Source organism: Tursiops truncatus, chromosome 17 (assembly GCF_011762595.2).
Source record: "Tursiops truncatus isolate mTurTru1 chromosome 17, mTurTru1.mat.Y, whole genome shotgun sequence".
Taxonomy (NCBI): Eukaryota; Metazoa; Chordata; class Mammalia; order Artiodactyla; family Delphinidae; genus Tursiops; species Tursiops truncatus.
The window spans coordinates 51,487,252-51,512,700 of record NC_047050.1 but is presented as its reverse complement, the minus strand read 5'-3'; the positions used below and the strand labels follow the sequence as shown (position 1 = coordinate 51,512,700).

Here is a 25,449-nt window from a genome sequence, read left to right as displayed (position 1 = left end):
CCATTTTTCCACTGAGGTGTTTGACTTTTAGTGTATAAAACATTTAGATACAAAAAAGGTGAAATGACTATGACCATAAAAAAAAGAGTAACTGATCCTTTAGTAGAGACGGTCTTCGAAGTAAAGAAGAAGTTTTAATTAACAGATTTGCTACATTAAAAACTAAATACATCTGCCCATTAAAAACATCCAAACTAAATTATAAAGCCGATAATAAAGTGAAAATTGTAAACGATGACAGAAAAGAGTTAATATCCTTAGTATAAAAAGAGCTATCACAGAATTAGGAATTCTGTGGATTCCTAATCCACAGAAACTATGAGATAAAAAAAATATTTATTGTTGTTCAAGCCTTAAGTGTGGGGTTGTTATACAACAATGGATAACTAATGTAATCAAGCAGTCAATAATTACTAATCAATAATTAATCAATCAAAACATACTTAAAAGCTAGGGTCTGGGGAGGGGTCTGGACAGTGGTGTGTTTTAAAAAGTTCAAAGGGACAATCATTGACAAGAAGACACTGGAACTCACCAAAAAAGATACCCCACATCCAAAGACAAAGGAGAAGTCACAATGAGACGGTAGGAGGGGCGCAATCACAGTAAAATCAAATCCCGTAACTGCTGGGTGGGTGACTCACAGACTGAAGAACACTTATACCACAGAAGTCCACCCACTGGAGTGAAGGTTCTGAGCCCCACGTCAGGCTTCCCAACCTGGGGGTCCGGCAATGGGAGAAGGAACTCCTAGAGAATCAGACTTTGAAGACTAGTGGGATCTGATTGCAGGACTTTGACAGGACTGGGGGAAACAGAGACTGCACTCTAGGAGGGCACACACAAAGTAGTGTGTGCATCGGGACACAGGGGAAGGAGCAGTGAACCCAGGGGAGACTGAACCAGACCTACCTGCTAGTGTTGGAGGGTCTCCTGCAGAGGTGGCGGGAGGCTGTGTGTCACCGTGGGGACAAGGACACTGGCAGCAGAAGTTCTGGGAAGTACTCCTTGGCGTGAACCCTCCAAGAGTCTGTCATTAGCCCCACCAAAGAGCCCAGGTAGGCTCCAGTGTTGGGTTGCCTCAGGCCAAAAAACCAACAGGGAGGGAAACCAGCCACACCCTTCAACAGTCAAGTGGATTAAAGTTTTACTGAGCTCTGCCCACCAGAGCAACAGTCAGCTCTACCCACCACCAGTCCCTCCCATCAAAAAACTTACACAAGCCTCTTAGATAGCCTCATCCACCAGAGGGCAGACAGCAGAAGCAAGAAGAACTACAATCCTGCAGCCTGTGGAACAAAAACACATTCACAGAAAGAGACAAGATGAAAAGGCAGAGGGCTATGTACCAGATGAAGGAACAAGATAAACCCCCAGAAAAATGACTAAATGAAGTGGAGATAGGCAACCTTCCAGAAAAAGGATTCAGAATAATGATAGTGAAGATGATCCAGGACCTCGGAAAAAGAATGGAGGCAAAGATCGAGAAGGTGCAAGAAATGTTTAACAAAGACCTAGAAGAATTAAAGAACAAAGAAACAGAGATGAACAATACAATAACTGAAATGAAAACTACACTAGAAGGAATCAATAGCAGAGTAACTGAGGCAGAAGAACGGATAAGTGACCTGGCAGACAGAAGGGTGGAATACACTGCTGCGGAACAGAATAAAGAAAAAAGAATGAAAAGAAATGAAGACAGCCTAAAAGACCTCTGGGACAACATTAAACGCAACAACATTCGCATTATAGGGGTCCCAGAAGGAGAAGAGAGAGAGAGGACCTGAGAAAATATTTGAAGAGATTATAGTCGAAAACTTCCCTAACAGGGGAAAAGAAATAGCCACCCAAGTCCAGGAAGCACAGCGAGTCCCACACAGAATAAACCCAAGGAGAAACACACCAAGACACACAGTAATCAAATTGGCAAAAATTAAAGACAAAGAAAAATTACTGAAAGCAGCAAGGGAAAAACGACAAATAACATATAAGGGAACTCCCATAAGGTCAACAGCTGATTTTTCAGCAGAAACTCTACAAGCCACAAGGGAGTGGCATGATATACTTAAGGTGATGAAAGGAAAGAACCTACAACCAAGATTACTCTACAAGGATCTCATTCAGATTTGATGGAGAAATCAAAAGCTTTACAGACAAGCAAAAGCTAAGAGAATTCAGCACCACCAAACCAGCTCTACAACAAATGCTAAAGGAACTTCTCTAAGTGGGAAACACAAAAGAAGAAAAGGACCTACAAAAACAAACCCAAAACAACTAAGAAAATGGTCATAGGAACATACATATCGATAATTACCTTAAATGTGAATGGATTAAATGCTCCAACCAAAAGACACAGGCTTGCTGAATGGATACAAAAACAAGACCCATCTATATTTTGTCTACAAGAGACCCACTTCAGACCTAGGGACACATACAGACTGAAAGTGAGGGGATGGAAAAAGATATTCCATGCAAATGGAAATCAAAAGAAAGCTGGAGTAACAATACTCATATCAGATAAAATAGACATTAAAATAAAGAATGTTACAAGAGACAAGGAAGAACACTACATAATGATCGAAGGATCAATCCAAGAAGAAGATATAACAATTATAAATATATATGCAGCCAACATAGGAGCACCTCAATATATAAGGCAACTGCTAACAGCTATTAAAGAGGAAATCGACAGTAACACAATAATAGTGGGGGTCTTAAACACTTCACTTACACCAATGGACAGATCATCCAAAATGAAAATAAATAAGGAAACAGAAGCTTTAAATGACACAACAGACCAGATAGATTTAATTGATATTTATAGGACATTCCATCCAAAAATAGCAGATTACACTTTCTTCTCAAGTGCACACGGGATTCTCCAGGATAGATCACATCTTGGGTCACAAATCAAGCCTCAGAAAATTTAAGAAAATTGAAATCATATCAAGCATCTTTTCTGACCACAACACTATGAGATTAGAAATGAATTACAGGGGAAAAAATGTAAAAAAACACAAACACATGGAGGCTAAACAATACGTTACTAAATAACCAAGAGGTCACTGGAGAAAATCAAAAAATACCTAGAGACAAATGACAATGAAAACACGACAATCCAAAACCTATGGGATGCAGCAAAAGCAGTTCTAAGAGGGAAGTTTATACCTATACAAGTCTACCTCAAGAAACAAGAAAAATCTCAAATAAACAATCTAACCTTACACCTAAAGGAACTAGAGAAAGAAGAACAAACAAAACCCAAAGTGAGCAGAAGGAAAGAAATCATAAAGATCGGAGCAGAAATAAATGAAATAGAAACAAAGAAAACAATAGCAAAGATCAATAAAACTAAAAGCTGATTCTTTGAGAAGATAAACAAAATTGATAAACCATTAGCCAGACTCATCAAGAAAAAGAGGGAGAGGACTCAAATCAATAAAATTAGAAATGAAAAAGGAGAAGTTACAACAGACACCACTGAAATACAAAGCATCCCAAGAGACTACTACAAGCAACTGTATGCCAATAAAATGGACAACCTGGAAGAAACGGACAAATTCTTAGAAAGGTATAACCTTCCAAGACTGAACCAGGAAGAAATAGAAAATACAAACAGACCAATCACAAGTAATGAAATGGAAACTGTGATTAAAAATCTTCCAACAGGGCTTCCCTGGTGGCACAGTGGTTGAGAGTCCGCCTGCCGATGCAGGGGACATGGGTTCATGCCCCAGCCCGGGAAGATCCCACAAGGCACAGAGTGGCTGGGCCCACGAGCCATGGCTGCTGAGCCTGCGCCTCCAGAGCCTGTGCTCCGCAATGGGAGAGGCCACAACAGTGAGAGGCCCGCGTGCCGCAAAAAAAAAAAAAAAAAAAGTCTTCCAACAAACAAAAGTCCAGGACCAGATGGCTTCACAAGTGAATTCTATCAAACATTTAGAGAAAATCTAACACCCATCTTTCTCAAACTCTTCCAAAAAATTGCAGAGGAAGGAACATTCCCAAACTCATTTTATGAGGCCACCATCATCACCCTGATACCAAAACCAGACAAAGATACTACAAAGAAAGAAAATTACAGACCAATATCACAGATGAATACAGATGCAAAAATCCTCAACAAAATACCAGCAAACAGAATCCAAGAACACATTAAAAGGATCATACACCATGATCAAGAGTGATTTACCCAAGGGATGTAAGGATTCTTCAATATACACAAAGCAATCAATGTGATACACCACATTAACAAATTGCAGAATAAAAACCATATGATCAACTCAATAGACGCAGAAAAAGCTTTTGACAAAATTCAACACCCATTTATGATTAAAACTCTCCAGAAAGTGGGTATAGAGGGAACCTACCTCAACATAATAAAGGCCATATACGACAAACCCACAGCAAACATCATTCTCAATGGTGAAAAACTGAAAGCATTTCCTCTAAGATCAGGAACAAGACAAGGATGTCCACTCTCACCACTATTATTCAACATAGTTTTGGAAGTCCTACCTCGGCAATCAGAGAAGAAAAAAAAAGAAAAGGAATACAAATTGGAAAAGAAGTAAAACTGTCACTGTTTGCAGATGACATGATAGTATACATGGAGAATCCTAAAAATGCCACCAGAAAACTACTAGAGCTAATCAATGAATCTGATAAAGTTGCAGGATACAAAATTAATGCACAGAAATCTCTTGCATTCCTATACACTAATGATGAAAAATCTGAAAGAGAAATTAAAGAAACACTCCCATTTACCATTGCAACAAAAAGAATAAAATACCTAGGAATAAACCTACCTAGGGAGACAAAAGACCTGTATGCAGAAAACTATAAGACACTGAGGAAAGAAATTAAAGATGATACCAACAGATGGAGAGATATACCATGTTCTTGGATTGGAAGAATCAATACTGTGAAAATGACTATACTACCCAATCTACAGATTCAATGCAAACTCAATCAAATTACCAATGGCATTTTTTACAGAACTAGAACAAAACATCTTAAAATTTGTATGGAGACACAAAAGACGCCGAATAGCTAAAGCAGTCTTGAGAGAAAAAAACGGAGCTGGAGGAATCAGACTCCCTGACTTCTGACTATACTACAAAACTACAGTAATCAAGACAATATGGTACTGGCACAAAAACAGAAACGTAGATCAATGGAACAAGATAGAAAGCCTAGAGATAAACCCAGGCACATATGGTCAACTAATCTTTTACAGAGGAGGCAAGGATATACAATGCAGAAAAGACAGTCTCTTCAATAAGTGGTGCTGGGAAAACTGGACAGCTACATGTAAAAGAATGAAATTAGAACACTCCCTAACACCATACACAAAAATAAACTCAAAATGGATTTGAGACCTAAATGTAAGACCAGACACTATAAAACTCTTAGAGGAAAACATAGGAAGAACACTCTTTGACATAAATCACAGCAAGATCTTTTTTGATCCACCTCCTAGAGTAATGGAAATAAAAACAAAAATAAACAAATGGGACCTAATGAAACTTCAAAGCTTTTGCACAGCAAAGGAAACCATAAACAACACGAAAGGATAACCTTCAAAATGGGAGAAAATATTTGCAAACGAATCAACAGACAAAGGATTAATCTCCAAGATATATAAACAGCTCATGTAGCTCAATATTAAAGAAACAAACAACCCAATCCAAAAATGGGCAGAAGACCTAAATAGACATTTCTCCAAAGAAGACATACAGATGCCCAAGAGGCACATGAAAAGCTGCTCAACCTCACTAATTATTCGAGAAATGCAAATCAAAACTACAATGAGGTATCACCTCACACTAGTTAGAATGGGCATCATCAGAAAATCTACAAACAACAAATGCTAGAGAGGATGTGGAGAAAAGGGAACCCTCTTGCACTGTTGGTGGGAATGTAAATTGATACAGCCACTATGGAGAACATTATGGAGGTTCCTTAAAAAACTAAAAATAGAATACCATATGATCCAGCAATCCCACTACTGGGCATATACCCAGAGAAAACCATAATTCAAAAAGACACATGCACCCCAATGTTCATTGCAGTACTATTTACAATAGCCAGGTCATGGAAGCAACCTAAATGCCCATCGACAGACGAATGGATAAAGAAGTAGTGGCACATATATACAATGGAATATTACTCAGCCATAAAAAGGAACAAAATTGAGTCATTTGTTGAGACGTGGATGGAACTAGAGACTGTCACACAGAGTGAAGTAAGTCAGAAAGAGAAAAACAAATATCGTATATTAATGCATGCATGTGGAACCTAGAAAAATGGTACAGATGAACCGGTTTGCAGGGCAGAAGTTGAGACACAGATGTAGAGAACAAATGTATGGACACCAAGGGGGGAAAGCCGTTGGGGGGCTGGGGATGGTGGTGTGCTGAATTGGGTGATTGTGATTGACATGTACACACTGATGTGTATAAAATTGGTGACTAATAAGAACCTGCTGCATAAAAAAATAAATAAAATTAAACTTAAAAATTTTTTTAAAAAAAGGGCGTCCATGGTGGCACAGTGGTTAAGAATCTGCCTGCCAACGCATGGGACACAGGTTTGTGCCCTGGTCCAGGAAGATCCCACATGCCGCGGAGCAACTAAGTCCGTGCACCACAACTACTGAACCTGCGCTCTAGAGCCCACAAGCCACAACTACTGAGCCCACTTGTCACAACTACTGAAGCGTGCGTGCTTAGAGCCTGTGCTCCGTAACAAGAGAAGCCACCGCAATGAGAAGCCTGCGCACCGCAACGAAGAGTAGCCCTCACTCACCATAACCAGAGAAAGCCTGCGCACAGCAACAAAGACCCAACACAGCCAAAAATAAATAAATTTATTAAAAACAAAAACTAATACTAAACTTTCTTTGGGTTATTTGTATGGAAGTATATTAATATAAATGTTTCAGACATTACATGAAATTCCTAAAAATCTTATATGTACTGGTAGAATGTTATAAGTCATAATCCTAGTTATTACTTTAAAATGTATATCTCAGAAATAACTAAATTTCCTTGTCAATTGTATTATCATGAACTTTCATCAAAGCTTTAACCGTGGTCATTTTTAAGTCTTCTGTCATTTACAGACAGTTCTGGGTGTACTCTGATGCTTTTGCAAAAATGTTCCTATAAACGGGTTTCATCTTCAAGGAATTCATGGAAGAGACTGACAAGTACAGGCTTCTGGCAACTGACTATACTGCTGAACTGAATGAATAAGCATTTTCAGAACTCTAATGGAAAACTGATGAATTCATAAAAGTGCTAACAAAAGATCAAGATGAAAAAAAATTAATTACATGGGACTGAGTGAACTGATGAGGATGATTTTAATTTTTGTGACTATTTGAATAAAACAAAAAACCCCAAAAAACCAATATCTACTTACATAAGCAGATTGAACATTAAGCAAGATGCAAGAATTTAATATTTTTCTTCCCTAAATGCAAAGTAATGGTTTGTGTTTGAGATGTACACTTATTGGTAATCTGGCTATCGTTTTATATATTTAGTCACTGCTTTTTATATCGCAGTTCTAAGGAAAGCTTTTAGTCTAGAAAGTACTATATATATACTTTTGAGTACCTTCGACTTCCATTTCAGACTCCTCATATTCCAAATGTGAACTTGTCTTAATCAGTTGGAAAGAATGTAGAGATTTATGGAGCTAATTTAAGAAATAGAGCACTTCTACTGAGAAAAGAGTTTTCTCATATCAACGCCAGATAAAAAAATGACTTAGTTTGATATAAGAATTTCAGTCATTTATAGGAGAGTTTCCACAATGATTTTTCCCTTTAATTTGTTTCAAATAAATTAAATGTGACATCTCTGTATCAACAAAAAAAAAAGAAAAAAGTTCAAAGTTGATTCTGATAGCCTCCAAGGTTGAAAATCACAGCTATATACTTTCCTCACTACTTTTGTCCATAGAAGTGTTGTATTTAAGTCAAATCTATTTTAAGTTAAACCACACTTTAAATGTAAATATACTCTACTAGGGAAACAATTCATAACTTACTTAAAAATAACCTGCTATTAAGGTTAAATTTTAGTAGTAATCTCTTTAAAGGTCATATTTTTTTCACACACACACACACACACACACACACACACACACACACACTGTATTTTACTTTTACAAGAGATAAATAAACTGACACCAAGCATTGCAAATGGATGACCACAACAAAAGCAACGACTGCAATTAACAAACACTCACACTCACACTATGTCACAATATTGACATTAGTCCAGTAATCCTCCACTGTAACAGGTCCTTTACTTTACAGTGAAAATTGATTTGTATATCTTTTGCCTCTGAGTCCTTGTGGGATTTTTTTATTTTTATTCAAACAGAAAGTCACAAAAATTATAATCATCCTCATCAGTTCACTCAGTCCCATGTAATTTTTTTTTCCATCTTGATCTTTTGTTAGCACTTTTATGAATTCATCAGTTTTCCATTAGCGTTCTGAAAATGCTTATTCATTCAGTTCAGCAGTATAGGCAGTTACCAGAAACCTGTACTTGTCAGAGTCTTTTCCATGAATTCCTTGAAGATGAAACCCTTTTATAGGAACATTTTTGCGAAAGCATCAGAGTACACCCAGAACTGTCTGTAAATGACAAAAGACTTAAAAATGTAAAGGTCATATTTTTCAATAACATTTTTGTCTCTATCTTTTATGTGTACAATGGACCCTGATCTTCATATCTGATATAATTTATAATCTCATAAAAGGACAGGATTGGTAACCTCTCTTGATCTGCTACACCTGTTTCAAAGTCATACAAATACAAATACTATGTTCAATTCATTTTAATTTTTTTCTTCTTTCAAGAAAATAGAAATGAAAAAAAAGCTCTTGCCTAGATACCATTAGCATACTTACAGATTGATGAATAAAAGGCATATCTTGTGTAGCTGCTAGTCTACTAGAGAAACCTGTGCTACCATCTGGGATGCCAAAATTTAATGGTTCTCTCTTCTTAATAATGATCTGAAAGATTAATCGAAAGAGAATTATAGGAACATTTTACACATCACTGTATAAACACAGACAAATTAACTGACCAAAGCATTTTATAATTATTTAAAATATGTTCTACCTTTCTTCTTTTAAAATTTACAATGTAAAAAAATTTTTTTTAAAGTCTATATAGAGCACCAAAATTCTTAGGCAATTGTCACACAAATCAGTTGCATACTAAGAAAAACTATATTTCACTTTTTTCTAAAACAATAAATTTTCCTCTTCCTCTTTCCTCTTTCCCTACTTTCCCTGGACCCCCCAAAATATAATTAGGCATTTTTAGTCACTGTATTAAACAAGAACATGTATCATATCCTACCAGAAGTATAACCAGTTCTCTAAGCATGTGGGTATTTATGAATACATTAACTCTTTCAGGCCAGTAGTATTAGTTTTGTAGCTTAAAAGTATTTTCATTCTAACTAATTTATTTAGGTACTATTGCAATATACTGAGTTCCTATTAAGAGCCGCAAAATAGACTTTCAAAATAAAAGGTACTCATCTACTAAGAAATTCACTTAAAACTCCTTGAAAAATATACAACTTAATGCATTTGGACAACTCAACAAAAACAACTATGATTACAGCATGTAAATGTTATCAGCCTTGAAAATCTAAAAATAAATATACAGATGAAACTGGCTGGAAGGTAGAAGAGGGTGAAAAACCCTATTAGAGAATTGTGGAATAAAGAATGTCCTCATTTTATAAGTATATTTATAAAAAATATTTTCTATGCTTGATTGAACAATGGAACTTTAAGTATTTTTTTCTTTTGAAAACAGCAGGATGACTGATGAGGTAGATTGGAATAAAAACATTACCGTATTTGAAAAGGGGGTAAGAGGGTATGAAATAAACCCCCGTTTACCATAGTATGCAGTCAGTGGACAATATCTGTGATTGGTAAATCAAGACATAGCAATATAAGAATACTATATACAGATATGATGAAAAATGCTAGAAGCCCAAACAGAAAAAGTTATGGGTGGCTGCTTTTAGAAAGTAGAACTGGTATGAAGAATGATGGGGCAGAAGTCTATTGATTTTCTTTTTTTTGTTTTGTTTTGTTTTGCGGTACGCGGGCCTCTCACCATTGTGGCCTCTCCTGTTGCGGAGCACAGGCTCCGCGGCCATGGCTCATGGGCCCAGCCACTCCGCGGCATATGGGATCTTCCCGGACCGGGGCACGAACTGTGTCCCCAGCGTCGGCAGGCGGACTCTCAACCACTGCGCCACCAGGGAAGCCCTATTGCTTTTCATTATAAGCTCTTCTATATTCTTTGATTTAAAAACAATTTTCAGGGACTTTCCTGGTGGCACAGTGCTTAGGAATCTGCCTGCCAATGCAGGGGACATGGGTTCGAGCCCTGGTCCAGGAAGACCCCACATGCCACAGAGCAACTAAGCCCGTGTGCCACAACTACTGAAGCCCGTGCACCTAGAGCCAATGCTACGCAACAAGAGAAGCCACCGCAATGAGAAGCCCGTGCACCGCAATGAAGAGGAGTTCTGGCTCGCCGCAACTAAGAAAGCCGGCGCACAGCAACAAAGACCCAACGAAGAAAGAAAGGAAAGAAAGGAAAGAAAGAAAGAAACAAAGAAAGAAAGATATTTAAAAACAACTTTCAAATGTACATGTACTATTTTGATAAAAAGAAAGGAAAATACTCAGCCATTGTTCTTTTTCTAATAATTCCCTGCATCTTTAAGTGATTGTCCATGTATAACTATATAACTCAAAAGGGATAAAATAAAGTGTGGATGACTACACAAACCCACAACAATTACACTAAGTTCTCAGAGCCTTGCATCAGTTTGATAATGGTTATAAACAATGGAAACTACTTATCAGTTTGTAGACATCACTAAACTGTGAACTAATCTTTTAAGGTTAGAACTGTATCTTAATCAGCTTAGTCTCCATAGCAGAGACTGGAGTCTAGAATCTGACATACAGTAGGATTTCTATAAATGCTTAGACACAATTTTAAAAGACTTGGGGGTACAATTTACTAGATCTGTGTCCAGGTCACTTGAATATATAAGCTTCTTTAACATGACAGAAAACACAATTGCTAATTAGAAATAGGCTTTCTAACAAATACCAATTATACTAATTTTAATTATAGGAATCTGAAGAGTGGTTTAATAGTTTTATCTCCAAAAGCACAAATCTTTAACATACTTTCTGGGTTTTCCTTATAGTTGGTGTCATGTCCTTAAAATAGTCAGGTTCCAGTTGTTCTAAAGCATTTTGCTGTGTTGCAACATTCCCATTCCCTCCTTCAATCTTTACACTTGTGGGTGCATCTTCATCCCAGGAAGTCCACTCTTCAACATCTGTCTAAATTTAATTCATCATTTATTAGAAAAATGAGCTTTCTAAAACATTGGTTATTCAAACTTTTTTGACCAATGGGAAAATACAAATTTTATACCACATACCAAAACTAGATGAAAAGTTTAAAAGAAATATTCTATGAGTTGGACATTCTGTTCTACCCATTAAAAAAATACAAACAACAAAACAAAAGAAAATTTTTTTGCTTTAAAAATTGAACTGACATTAAAACTACAGCCCACAGAAGGAGACTTGGAACTTGCAATCTAACCTCAACCAGGTTTATTGCCTGATAAAATAATAAATAATAACATTCTTTATAGTATTTAAATAAGATAGAGTCCCAAACATAATACTCAACATAACCGTGAAGTAACCTGCAAATGAACAATGAAGAAATCTCAACTTGAATGGAAAAAGTCAATCAACAGACACAAACCCCAAGATGATATAAATGTTGGAATTACCTAAGACTTTAAAATAGTTATTATAAAAATGCTTCAATAAGCAATAACAAACACTCTTAAAACCAATAAAAAAAAATGAAATCCTCAGCAAAGAAACAGAAAATAAAAATTTTAGAATAAAAAAATTTAATAACAACAATAAAAATCCTGACCCTGACTACCAAATTAATTTCACGACATACTAATGGTCGGCAATCCAGTTTGAAAAATATGGTTCTGGAACACTTATTCAACATTCAAAAAAAAAATTACCTGCTTAGGAACGGATGAATAATCAACTGTAGTTGGCAAAGTTATTTGGTCTCCACTTAATTTCCGTCCTCTGCCAGATCTAAAACAAAAATGAAATAATTTATTTCAAGAAACTACCAAAACAAGCATGGGCAAAAGCACTACGGACAGTAACTTAAGGCTTATAAGAGAAGGTCTTTTTCAATTTTTGAATTATTTATTTTAATAATTAACAATTGTTAAGATATGAAAAGAAAAATTTGTTAAGATATGAAAAGAAAAGGCATGTATCAAATATCTTTTAAATATTTTAGAAGTACTGGACAGGATAACCCAACAGCTTTTTGGCTTAGGATTCAGAATTATAGTCAAACTCAGGAAGAATATAAAGCCAAAAACAAAAACACAAACTGATTTCAAACCATGCTCCTAAGAGTACTGTGAATTCTGTAAGTGAAGCTCTCAGATACCTATGCTATTTTAACCAGGGTGGCCTGGCTTTTGCTTTACATAGTTGGTTTCTCATTAAGATTACTATTAAACTATTAAGAAGTTTGAAAATCACTGGGTTGAACTATAAACTGTACCCAAGTTTTAAGGATTAGTGGGAAAAGTACTATATTAAAGAAGGTAAGTATTGTCACAGAGTTGTTAAGAGCATGGGCTATGGAATCTGTGTAAACCATGGTTTTCAATGTTACTTCTATTAATTATGAATCTAGTTAGAATTACCTATCTCTCGGCCTGAGTATCCTCATCTGTAAAAGGCAGGTATTCAAACCTACCTTTGCAAGGTTGTTGTAAGGATTTAACTGACATTTAAAATAGCTAGACACTAGACTGTGCCTGCTTTTTAATAACACATTAAAAAATGGTAGCTATTATAAATGATTAGTCACTTGCTTCATTTCAAATAATCTATGAAGCATCTGCTTAGAACTAGTTGGTAAAGTCAGCTAAGTTTAGCAATCATACTTTGTTTAAAGGATGAAGAAAAAAAGTAATACAGTCTACTACTAAATTTATGATGTAAACCTGGTATTTTAGAACATATGATCTAGGTTCTTTCTGACAAGAAAAGCTTATTCTAACAAAGGGTCAGTTTTCTTTAAAACTGAATATACAATCAATCCTGAACATATTTACGTTGACAAGAGAAGTTCATAGTGACAACAAAAATGTCCTTAATATTTTTAAATCAAATGCAGTATCTTATACTAAAAGTAATCTATATTCAACAAAAGTTTTAGAAAATAACAGATGCAAAGAGAAAAGCACCTATAATTTATCACCACTGTTAACACAACTACTTCTTTTTAACCTCCAGCCTCCTGGCATTAATATCCACACTCATCCTGCTTTAACCTAGTTTTTTTCTGGCTATGCTATTTCTAACAATAAATTCAATGCCACTTAATCTTCAGAGTTTTAGTAGTTATAAAATGGCCATTTAGCTTGAGATTACATTTCCTAGCCTCCCTTGCAGCTAGGTGGCTAAGCTCTGGATAATAGGCTGTGAACAGAATTGTGTGTAACTTCTAAATCATATCCACTAAAAAAAAGAGCTGATTGCCCTCCATTTCCTCTTTTATTCTATGCTGCTCTTACTGTGTCGGTACTTTTTTCACAGTACTTCTAGGCCAAAAGAAATACCTAACAATTCCACTGATTAAGTAGTTAGGCCCAAACAATTTAATACTTATGTATGTCCTATCTGCTTAGTAGCCATTAGAAAAAAATACATATGAATTTAAAGAAAAAATAATATGTTGATTTCACTCTTTAATAACCACAATTACTTATTAATGGAATGTGTGTGCCTGTTGGATACTGCACAGCTCCTCAAGCCTTGGACTCACCCTTATTTTCTGTTCCATATTAATTTTGGTTTAGTACTTGCTTTTAATTACAACCTAGCTTTGCCAAGATAGTTTACCCAAAATACAAGTAAACAAAAACTTATCTCAAATATTCAAGAACATCATCAAAACATACTGCAGGATCTAATGTTGCAAATGTGAACTACCTTGAGCCAACAGTTTGTTTAGTGTTTAATAGACACTATCACATTCATTGTGTTTTGTTGGAAAATCTGAAGTATCCTACAGTACCCCATGAGTGTAATGCAAGCCCTGAAGTACCTTGGCATACAGTTTAGGAACTATAGCTCTAGGGCCCGGCAGTATGACAAAATAGAAGGAATCTGAGTCTCTGAATGACTTACTGAAGCAGAAGGACTTATCTACCCTGGACTACCTGTACATTCTGGAATATTATTTAAGAGACAAAAAAAAAAAATCTATTCTGTTTGGGGTTTCTCTGTTAAAGTTTTTTGGTTTTTTTTTTTAACAGAAAAAGAACACTCATAATGTAATATGTAAAGAAATACCCATGGGGGCTTCCCTCGTGGCGCAGTGGTTAAGAATCTGCCTGCCAATGCAGGGGACAGGGGCTTGAGCCCTGGTTCCGGAGGATCCCACATGCCGCAGAGCAATTAAGTCCGTGTGCCACAACTACTGAGCCTGCGCTCTAGAGCCTGCAAGCCACAACTACTGAAGCCCGCATGCCTAGAGCCTGTGCTCTGCAACGGGAGAGGCCACTGCAATGAGTGGCCCATGCACCACAAAGAAGAGTAGTCCCCGCTCGCCGCAACTGGAGAAAGCCTGCACACAGCAACAAAGACCCAATGCAGCCAAAAATAAATTAAAAAAAAAAAAAAAAAGAAATACCTATGCCTAATTCCACTTAACCATCTTAAAATATCCTGATAATAAAACAATTATGTACATAAAAACTTTGATGATTACGACAATGAAAGTTAGTTTGTTTATCTCTGAAATTCTATAGTACTAAGAATGTTATTTTAATGGAAGATGTAAGAATTTGAAAGAGAAGAACTGAACCTCTACTTTCTAGATCTGAAAAAATATATAAAAATCTGAAAAAAATATAAAAAATACTACAGATTAATAAATGAATATTGCAATCAAGATATTTAGCTTAAATATAGTATGTCCTGCCTTTTTGTAGTTATGAAGGTATCTAAAATCAGCAAGAAGATAACCAGGTCAATTTGAACATAAAATTTCTTTACCTGCATATTAATCTCTTTAGGAATGAGAATACTGTTGCTAGGCAGGTACAAACTTTAAATAACCGAAACTGTGTGATAGCCATGGTGGGAATCAAAACCTGTGGAAAAAAGCACAAAAATAAATGCATTAAGGTGATTTCATAAGCTATACTCAAGTTCTGAAGTCAACCTGAAAAGTCCTACTATGAACTGTAAAAATCAGACATATTTTTTACTTTCCTTTAGAAAGTACAAATATAACACAGTAAATTTAAAAATTAAAATGTAAATCATATTGACAAGAAAGTTTTGAAGAGTTTTGAATAGTTGGGAGGAAAAAAAACCTTTTCAAACTACTCTCAGAATGTTTTTTTAAATTGTACTTAAATCATCTATTTACAACTTATTTATAATTTTTCTATTAAAAATGAAAAATCAAAAAAGTATAAAACAGTATATGCTGAGTCTTCTGTACCTTTTGAAATTTGAATCATATGAACATATTAATACTATTCAAAATATATAAAACTTTTAACTTCTAGATAGATACATTTTATCATACCCATTTTGTAGATGAGGAAATTAAGACAGGTCAAATAACTTATGGGCACATAGCTAATAAACTGGAAGTGAACTATAGAGATCATCTAGTCCAGTAGTTCACACATATTTAAAGAAATAATGATAACTGGGCCCACCCCTAGTAAATCAATTAAATCATGTTCTCTTAGGGGTAAAGTCCAGTTATAGCTAATAAGCCAACAGAGAAGATAGAAAATACTCAATAGAAAAGGTAGTAGAAAACAAGGTAAAGGGGAACAAATATTAGATGGAACAACAAATAGCAAGAGGATAGAATTAAACCCAACTGGAGCAATAATCTCGTTAAATGCAAATTTAAAGCCAGAGATTGTTAGATAGGATGCAAAAAATGTACTTTAAGTATAAAAACACAAATAGGTTAAAAGCAAAAGGATGACGGAAAAATATACCATGCTAACACTAATTGAAAGAAAGTTAAATTGACTATTTCAATGTCAGAGAGTAGATTTTTAGCGAAAATAATATTAGCAGACATAAAAATGTTCATTTCATAGTGATAAAGGGGTCAGTTAATCAAAAGTACATAAGAACCCAAAACACATGTCCCTAATAACAAATTATGCCAATATCATAAAAGAGAGGTGACATTACTAGAGAGTCTACAAATATGAAGAGTATATTGAGAAAGTATTATAACTTTATGCCTATATTTGACAAGATGAAATGGACAAATTCCTTGAAAGAAACAAGTTATGAAAGCACAGCAAGAAAAAACAGATAATCTGAAAATCTCTGTATTTATTAAAGAAATTGAATTTGTAGTTAAAAATCCCCCAAGCCCAGATGACTTCATGAATGAATTCTATCAAATACTTAAGAAGTAATACCAATTCTACACACAGTGCCAGAAAACTGAAGGAGAGGGATTTTTTATCAACTCACTCTTTGAGGCTACCATTACACTGACACTAATATAGACCAAAGACATTATCAGAAAAGAAAACTAGAGACCAGTATCTTATGAACAGACACAAAACTCCTTAAAAACAACCAACTAGGAATAGAAGGGAACTTTCTCAACCTGACCAAGGACATCTATGAAAAACCCATAGTAACATGAGACTTAATGGTGAAAAACTGGACACTTCCCACCTAAGATTATGAACAACATAAGCACATCTGCTTTTGTCACTTCTGCTTAATACCGTAGCAGAGGTTCTGGCCAGTGCAATCAAGCAAGAAAAGGAAATAAAAGGCATTCAGACTGGAAAGGAAGAAGTAAAATTGTATCTATAGTCTATCTAGAAAATTCAATGGAATCTATAATCAACTGTATTTTTATGTTAGCAACAAATGATCACAAACTAAAATTTTTAAAAATTATAAGAGTACAGAAAATATAAAGTACTTAGGGAGAAATCTAATGAAAGACTTATGTATCAGAAACTATAAAACATTGATGAGAGAAATTAAAAGACCCTTATTAACTTAAAGATCTTTCATGGCTCAAAGACTTGATACTGTTAAGATATCAAATCTCCCTAAATTGAACTACAGATTCAGTGAAATCCCAATCAAAATCTCAGCAAGCTTTTTTCTCTAAAATTTGATAAGCTAATTCTAAAATTCATATAGAAACGTAAAGGACCTATAATAGTCAAAACAATGTTGAAAAAAAATCAAAGCAGAAGGGCTAATACTACCTGATTTCAAGATTCATTACAAAGCTACAGTAATCAAAATGATGTGGTACTGGAGTCAAGACTGATAAATAGATCAATGGAACAGAATGGAAGGTATAGAAATAGACCCACAAAATATGAACAACTGAAATTTATGAACATGTGAAGGCCATTCAGTGGAGAAGGGACAGTCTTTCTGACTAATAGTGCTGGAAAAACTGGATACCCATATGCCAAAAAAAGTCACCCAAACCCCAAAACCTTCAATCCATATTTCACACCATTTACAAAAAGTACTCAAAATGGACCACAGATATAAATATAAAACCTAAAACTAGGACTTCCCTGGTGGCACAGTGGTTAAGAATCTGCCTGCCAATGAAGGGGACATGGGTTCGAGCCCTGGTCCGGGAAGCTCCCACATGCCACAGAGCAACTTAAGCCCATGCGCCACAACTACTGAGACTGTGCTCTAGAGCCTGCAAGCCACAACTACGGAGCCTGTATGCCACAACTACTGAAGCCCACGCACCTAGAGCCTGTGCTCTGCAACAAGAGAAGCCACCACAATGAGAAGCTTGAGCACCACAAAGAAGAGTAGCCCCCGCTTGCTGCACTTAGAGAAAGCTATGAGCAGCAATGAAGACCCAACGCAGACAAAAAAACAAAAACTAAAACTACAAAACTTCTAGAAAAATAAAATTGGACAAAATCTTTGTGACCTGGGTTAGGCAAATATCTTTTTAGATACGACACCAAAAGCACAATCCATAAAAAAAAAAAAAAGGATAAACAGGGCTTCATCAAAATTTAAAACTTCTACAATTCAAAAACACTGTTAAGGGAATAAAAAGACAAGCCACAGACTGGAAGAAAATCTTTGCAAAGCATATATCTGATAAAGAACTTGTATCTGGAATACATAAGAACCTCTCAAAACTCAGTAAGAAAACAATTTAATTTTTAAAAAATGGGCAAAAGGTGTGAATAGACACTTCACCAAAGAAGATATACAATGGTAAATAAGTACATTGAAATAATGGTCAACATCATTAATCATCAGAGAAATGCAAATTAAAACATTTAGTGCTTGCTTTGGCAGCACATATACTAAAATTGGAACGATACAGAGATTAGCATGGTCCCTGCGCAAAGGTGACATGCAAATTCGTGAAGCGTTCCATTTTTTTTTTCATTTTGTTATACAGCAGAAACTAACACAACATTGTAAAACAATTATACTCCAATAAAGATGTTAAAAAGAAAAACACTTAAAAACCATTACACACATGTTAAAATGGCTCAAATTAAAAATACCAAGTACTGTCAAGGATGTGAAGCAACCGTAACTCTCATACACTGGTAGTGGGAAGGTAAAATGATACAGCCATTTTGGAAAACAGTTGGCAGTTTCTTACAAAGTTAAACCAACATGCAGCATATGACCCAAACATTCTACTCTTAGGAATTCACCCAAGATAAATGAAACCATACACCCATGCAAAAACGTGTTGTTTTTGAATAGCAGCTTTATTTTATTTTTAAATTTTTTTTTATTTTTGCGGTATGTGGGCCTCTCACTGTCGTGGCCCCTCCTGCTGCGGAGCACAGGCTCCGGATGCGCAGGCTCAGCAGCCATGGCTCACGGGCCTAGCCGCTCCGCGGCATGTGGGATCTTCCCGGACAGGGGCACGAACCCGTATCCCCTGCATCGGCAGGCGGACTCTCAACCACTGCGCCAGCAGGGAAGCCCAGCAGCTTTATTTTTAATAGCTCCAAACTGGAAACAACCCAAATGTACATCAACAGGTGAATGGATAAACAAATTGTGGTATATACATATAATAGAACACTAGTCAACAATAAAAAAGAATGAACTACTACTGCAAGCAATAGCATGGATATATCTCAAAATAATTAAGGTGAATGAAAAGAAGCCAGACAAAAAAAGAATATATACTATATGATCCCATTTATTAAAAAAAAAAAAGCTCTAGAAAATACAAACAAATCTCTAGTGACAGAAAATAGATCAGTGGTGCCTTGAGATGGGGCAGGAAGGGGTGAGAAGGATGGAGTACAAAGGAGCATGAGTACTGGAGGTACTGGATATACTTACTATTTTGATTGTGGTAATGGTTTCACAGGAGTGTATATATTAATCAAAACTGATAAAATTTTACATTTAAAAAATGTGCAGTTCATTTTGTGTCAACTGTAGCTCAAAAATCTAGTAAAAACAATCTAATAAGACATTAAAAAAACAGTATTATGTCATGAGTTTTCAGATTCTGATGAGAATCTTAAAAGAAGTCATTAAGACCATTATTTTATATTGATTAGTTGCAACTATGGAGAGCCAATTTTCGGTAGGAAACTAAGTCAATTAGTGACAAGAAACATATTACAGAATTTCTCTAGGAATGGAACTCTGATTTCACAGCAGCATTTCAACATACCATAATAGCTAACTCTTACTCTAATACAAGCTTTCTTAGTGCTTTACATGTAATAACTCGTTTAATGCTCAGAACAACCCTATGAAGGACTGGAGGTAAGTACTATTTTATTCCTATTTTAGATAGGGAAACCAAGGCACAGAGTGCTTAAGGAAGCTGCCCGAAGACACAGAGCTGTTAAGTTACAAAAGTGGAATCTGAACCCAGGTAGTCTAATGATTGAGTCCTAAAAGATCACACTCATACTACCTCCCTATGATTAAATCAAAAGATATGATTTATATAAAAGAAATGCTAAGGAACTGGGAACTAGTTAAAGCCGTGGCAACAACAGGACAAAAAAAATTCTCAAAAATGGCAAAACAGGTATCATTTTGCTAGCCTTTTAAACATGGTCATTATTTCCAAATATTTCTTTACACATTTTAGTCACCTATACCATACCTGTACTACATATATTATCCTAACAATCACTAATTTAAATATTTCTTAAAATGAGTTTTGGCATAAGTTAGAGTTAAATATATTAAGTAACCATAAGTTTCCTCATTCAGAGACTCAAAATAAATACACAAGAGGTAAAAGGAAACTAAAATTTGTTAATTCATGAGAGATGGCTATTTTTCCAGTATAGAGGTAGAGTAGATCACATGTTAAATCAAGTCACAAGAAATTACAGGTATGTATACACACACACACACACACACACACACACACACACACACACAGAGGAATGATGTTTCTGACAATGGAATTTTATGTTTTAGCTTTTCCTTGCCTTTCATCTGTCAAAGGAGGAAAATTACTGAGTAAGCATTTAGAATCATGATTCTTATGTTGGGGTAATTTGAATATATCAATGTATCATCCAACTTCTTAGCTTTCTCAACCAGCAGACTTAAGATACACTGAAGTTAACTTTTCTGTTCAAGGTGAGGCAAAAACCAATAACAAAGTCACAACTAAAACTTATCCTACTCCTAGGCCATCAGTAGAAAGTTTCCAAGCAATCATTATAGTCGGTTAACACCAATATTTGGAGTAGAGTGATTCCATAAAACAAAAAAAGAAAACATAATTTAATATTTTTTTCCAAAATAAGAAAACATCAACAGTATATTTGGACTTCAGTTCTATACATATTTACTTAAAAGGGAATAAAATGTAACTTAAGTAATAATGATCATGGAGCCAAATTAAAAAGATAGCTGTATGTTCCATCTACGCAAAACTGAGATGCTGACTTTTATTTTAAAATTATCTTATATGGATATAAGATAAGCAATGAAATTTAAAATATAACGTAAATATTTAAATCTCCCTGGATAAATATACCATCACTGTACTAATATGCTATTTTAAAAAGTATTTCAAGTGGATTAAAGGAGAGAGCACTGCTTTGCTTTCAATTACTATATATGAGCAATAACCTCCTAAAGTCTTGAAAAGAGCATGTAATAATTTTCTCAACTAGTAAGATATTACACTGACTGGTTAAAAATTACATAATAAAAGATGGTGTTCACCTCTGATTGGGGGGGGTGGTATAGAAGCATGAGGGAACTAAGGTCTGTATCTCAATTTGAGTGGTGGCAACACCAGTTTATTTTACTGTATACACTGCTTGTGTATTATACCTTGATATGAAAGTTCAAAACAAAACAAAAATAATAAAAGCGAAACAAAACCAGAAAGCAAGGAAAATGCAGTTAACTCTTGCAGTACCTGATCCTAAACTGCTCCGTAGAGCCACTATTGCCAATCCCTTCTAAAGAAAGGCAAAACACTTTCTACTTCTAGGGTTAGAAGGGTGTAAAGGGCAAGTAGACTCTTCAGTAAGAAGAGTTCCAAAAGGCTCCCTTAGCAATGCTCATGCATTTTGTACATGTGCAAGTTGTATCGCCATATGCGTTGAATGATTTTCTGAACGCCTGTGCCTGGAGTTGGCCTACTAACTGAGAGGATGAAAAGAACGTGACTCTAAAATAAACTGAACGAAGAAAATATTAACAATTTCACTGTTCAAGTAACTAAAATATTTCTGTCAAAAACATCCCCAAACAGCAATTTAAAAGGATTAAAAAAATGCAACCTTTTTGACTCCTCCTTTCTCTTATCCCCTTACATGCAAACTGCCAAAAAGACCTAATTCCATTTCCTAATACTATCCATATTCTTCCCTATTTCCACTGCAATCTCCCTAGCATAAGCCTTTATTATTTCTTGCTGAACTATTGCAAAGTCTTTTTAATTGCAGGATTTTTCTCTTACTGCACCTATATTTTCTATTTTGTACCATAGTTATTTCTATATACTGTATTCATCCTGTACAATCCTTCCCATGAGAATCTTATTCATCTGTTACCTCCAGTTACTACTTGCAACATAAGACGTGAAAGAAAGGTTTGATTGCTTCAGTACGAGCAGAATGATGTGAACAATTAAGGTGATGAACAAAAGCTTCATTTTAAAGCTAATTTGTCAAAAATAAAACTCTCAACCAAACTCTCAAAGCAAGCTTCCCTAAATGAAGATTTAGCCTAAATTTTCAGAAAAATTATAAACAAAAAAAGAGCTAGGAAAGAGACCGTAGAGCATGGGGCATTAGGGAAAAAAGGGGAAAGAGTTGAGGAGATACTCTATCAGGATGTTTTGAAGGGAGAAGACATTTAATATTTAAGGACTGGGGAAAAGAGTCGGTCTCAGGATTTACATGAATGAAGAGTTGAGAATAAGTTTCATATAAAGGCTTGGTAACGACGGTCATCGCTCTGCCACAAATATTGCTGTGTGTCATTGTTCAATAAGTATTTGTCAAATTGAATGACTTTAATGGTAACTAAAAATAAAATTTAAAGTTTTGTTCCAATAGTAAATCAGAAAGTGGGACTATTATTGACACCAGAATAGAATTCTCTCCCTAGCAATTAAGAATATCCTCATTCTGTGGAAAAGTTGCTTTTGTGATTAATAAAAGAGAAAAACTAATATTCACTGACTAGCTACTATGTGCCAAGCACTACTTAAGTATTATCTCACCATAAAACCATCTTATGAGATAGATATTATTGCTCTCTTTTCATAGAATTGAAGCAGAGAGTAAGCTCATGTTTCCATGTTCCCACACCCAATGATCTAGATTCAAATCTAGGTCTATTTAATTCAAAAGCCAAGAATACCTCACTAATAATAAACATTTTTAGTAATTCAGTGATGGTATTATAATTTCCAAGATAAATTTTCCAACCAATTGCAACTGAAATGGGGGAAAATGCAATCATGTTAACCATCAAGTAACACTTTTGATTTTATCAATTACACTGACTTGAAGGCAGGAATCAGTTCTTTGGGACCCATATTTACTTAATGTTCCAATTCATTTCTCTGTGTGTGTGTATGTGTGTGTGTGTGTGTGTGTGTGTGTGTGTGTGTGTGTGTGTGTGTATCACACACACGTATATTTAGCACCTACTATGTAACAGATACTACCCCGGGTGATGGGAAACACTACTGACCCAGTACACAGAAACCCTGTGTACGCTGCTCAACTGTCACAAGCCAGTGACAATGCAAAAAACTAGGGAGGCAGGGCCCCATCAGTCTTGCTCAGTTGGTATTTCTAGGTCTTAGCCAATGCTAAGCACATTGTAGGTACTCAAATATTTGTTGAACGAAGGGAAATTATCATTCCTTGAGCACTCAATATAGTTCTAGACAATGTACCTTCTATGGCCTCACTGGAATTCTAAAGACAAACAAAGGAGGTGAGTTTCACTATTCCCATTTAACAGATGAGGCTCAACTGCTAGTGAAGTTCACATTCACTCACCCAGAAGTTAAAGAGACTGACCCCAAAGCCCAGGCTCTTCCCACATCACATCCCATTTAAGAAACCTCTTCTTAAATTTTACACTCATTGCCTCAGTTGATTTTTGAAACGCTCTCTAGATCACCAATCTGAGAAGTACACATCTTAAGCTACTTGCATTTTTACTCTGTCGAAATACTTTCTAGAACTGAAATATGCTAATATAATCTAATTTTAAAGTTAAAGTTTCCTTAAAAATTACTACAAAAATACAAAAACTTGAGATATAGCCGAAATAAGGTTCAGAACCATAAAGCAACCTACCCTCAGCGCTTTTGGACAAATGACATCTCTAGGAAGTCAACAGGAGTGACAGCTTGGCTGTGTCAAGTGAAAAAGATTCACCTACAATTAAAAAAAAAAAATGCATTAGAAACTGAAAGATTAAATGTATCCTTCCTCCCTGTAATTCCATGTAAACTGCTGGCGAGATCTTTTCAGTAGAGTCACTATCTCACAAATTGTTAAATAAGCCAAGCCGAAATCTATGTTGGTACACACTAAACAAGTCACTAATTGCTGTATTTCTAAAACTATATTTTTGAATGTTTTTAATACCAAAATTTGAAACACCATATAATCTAGTACAGTACAGAATATCCTCAAATTAAGTTTGTAAATCTCTGAAGTAGGTTAAGGTATATCACAAGGCTCCAAAAATAAAACCACCTGACCTCACTTAAATTTGAAAAACCAAAGTTCGGTAGCGGCAAGAGAAGGGGAACTAGAAGTAGAACGTGAGAGCGGGCGAACACTGGACCATCTAAGGCAACTCAAAGTCAGGCCCTCAAATACCACTGAGGCTCTTACAAAGGCAGAGTAAAGTCTCCTGAAAGGCTCAAAAGGAACGAGTTTCATAACTAAAATGTTTTAACTTCAGATTACCCACTTGAAATTGTCTGATAAAAAAAAATCATACCCACTGTACAGATGCGAAAACCAACAGGAGCGTTTTCAGGTTGCACAATCCGACGCCATATGTACGGCGTTTGGTGAAAACGCTCTCAATTGCTCCAAGTGGGTGCCAAGTGGACTGGGACTTGGATTTTAGAAAAATCTGCTTGGTAAGGAGCAAGGCCTGTAGAGGAAGGGCAGGAAGAACGGGCAAATTTCCCTGTGGGGGACGAATCTGGGGACCCGGGAATGCCGGCTGGAGCCCCGCAGCACGGTCTCCCACGCGTGAGCCCGCATGGTGAGGGCTGCACGCCCGGGGCCCGCTCCGGGTCGCGGTTCCCTCACCCCAGAGGTCAGCCTGACCCGGAAACAGTACCATAGAGTGGCAGTCGGCCTCGGTGGGGGGAAACCGGGTGGAGGGCCGAAAAGGAAGGTGGGAGGGCGGGAAGTGCGGGGCAGAGACGAGGGCTAACTGGGGAAGGGCAGAGGACACCCCCCCGCCAAGACCCGGGTCCGGATCGGAATGGGGGTGGGGGAGGGAAGCCCCTCGAGGGCGCGCGAGCCGCACACACTCACCTGCCCCTCCCCCTCCCCGCCCGCCCGGCGGAGGCTCCGAGCTGCCGCGGGCTGCGCGCGCACACAGGGCGCGCGCACGCGCGCTGCCGGTCGCTTCCTCGAGCTTGCGCTCCGCCGGTTCAGTCCCAGCCCCGCTCATTCAAAGCCGGGCGCGCGCTCCGTCTCAGCCGCCGCTGCCGCCGCGCAGCTGCCATAGTCGCCCCCTGGTCGGGAAACCCTCCCCCAGTCCCACCT

General features: G+C 36.4%; 1 protein-coding gene and 1 non-coding gene across 4 annotated transcripts in view; one reads left to right on the top strand and one right to left on the bottom strand.

Moving 5' to 3' along the window:
* EBAG9 (estrogen receptor binding site associated antigen 9) overlaps positions 1-25,449 on the bottom strand; it is a 31,449-nt gene extending 6,000 nt beyond the window's left edge. The window contains exons 1-6 of one of the 3 annotated variants that reach the window (XM_033842897.2): positions 25,216-25,449; positions 24,010-24,090; positions 15,215-15,312; positions 12,142-12,220; positions 11,267-11,425; positions 8,936-9,043 (exon numbers count right to left, since the gene is read on the bottom strand). In XM_033842897.2, the coding sequence (XP_033698788.1) occupies positions 8,936-9,043; positions 11,267-11,425; positions 12,142-12,220; positions 15,215-15,297 (429 nt within the window). In that variant the 5' untranslated portion in view covers positions 15,298-15,312; positions 24,010-24,090; positions 25,216-25,449. Of the gene's footprint in view, positions 1-8,935; positions 9,044-11,266; positions 11,426-12,141; positions 12,221-15,214; positions 15,313-24,009; positions 24,091-24,664; positions 25,109-25,215 lie in introns of those variants that run through there. The other 2 variants (XM_019942267.3, XM_019942266.3) reach the window with 2 other exon arrangements.
* LOC117308772 (U6 spliceosomal RNA) lies at positions 18,505-18,608 on the top strand. Its single transcript, XR_004522953.1, has one exon. It is a non-coding gene; the product is annotated as a U6 spliceosomal RNA (small nuclear RNA).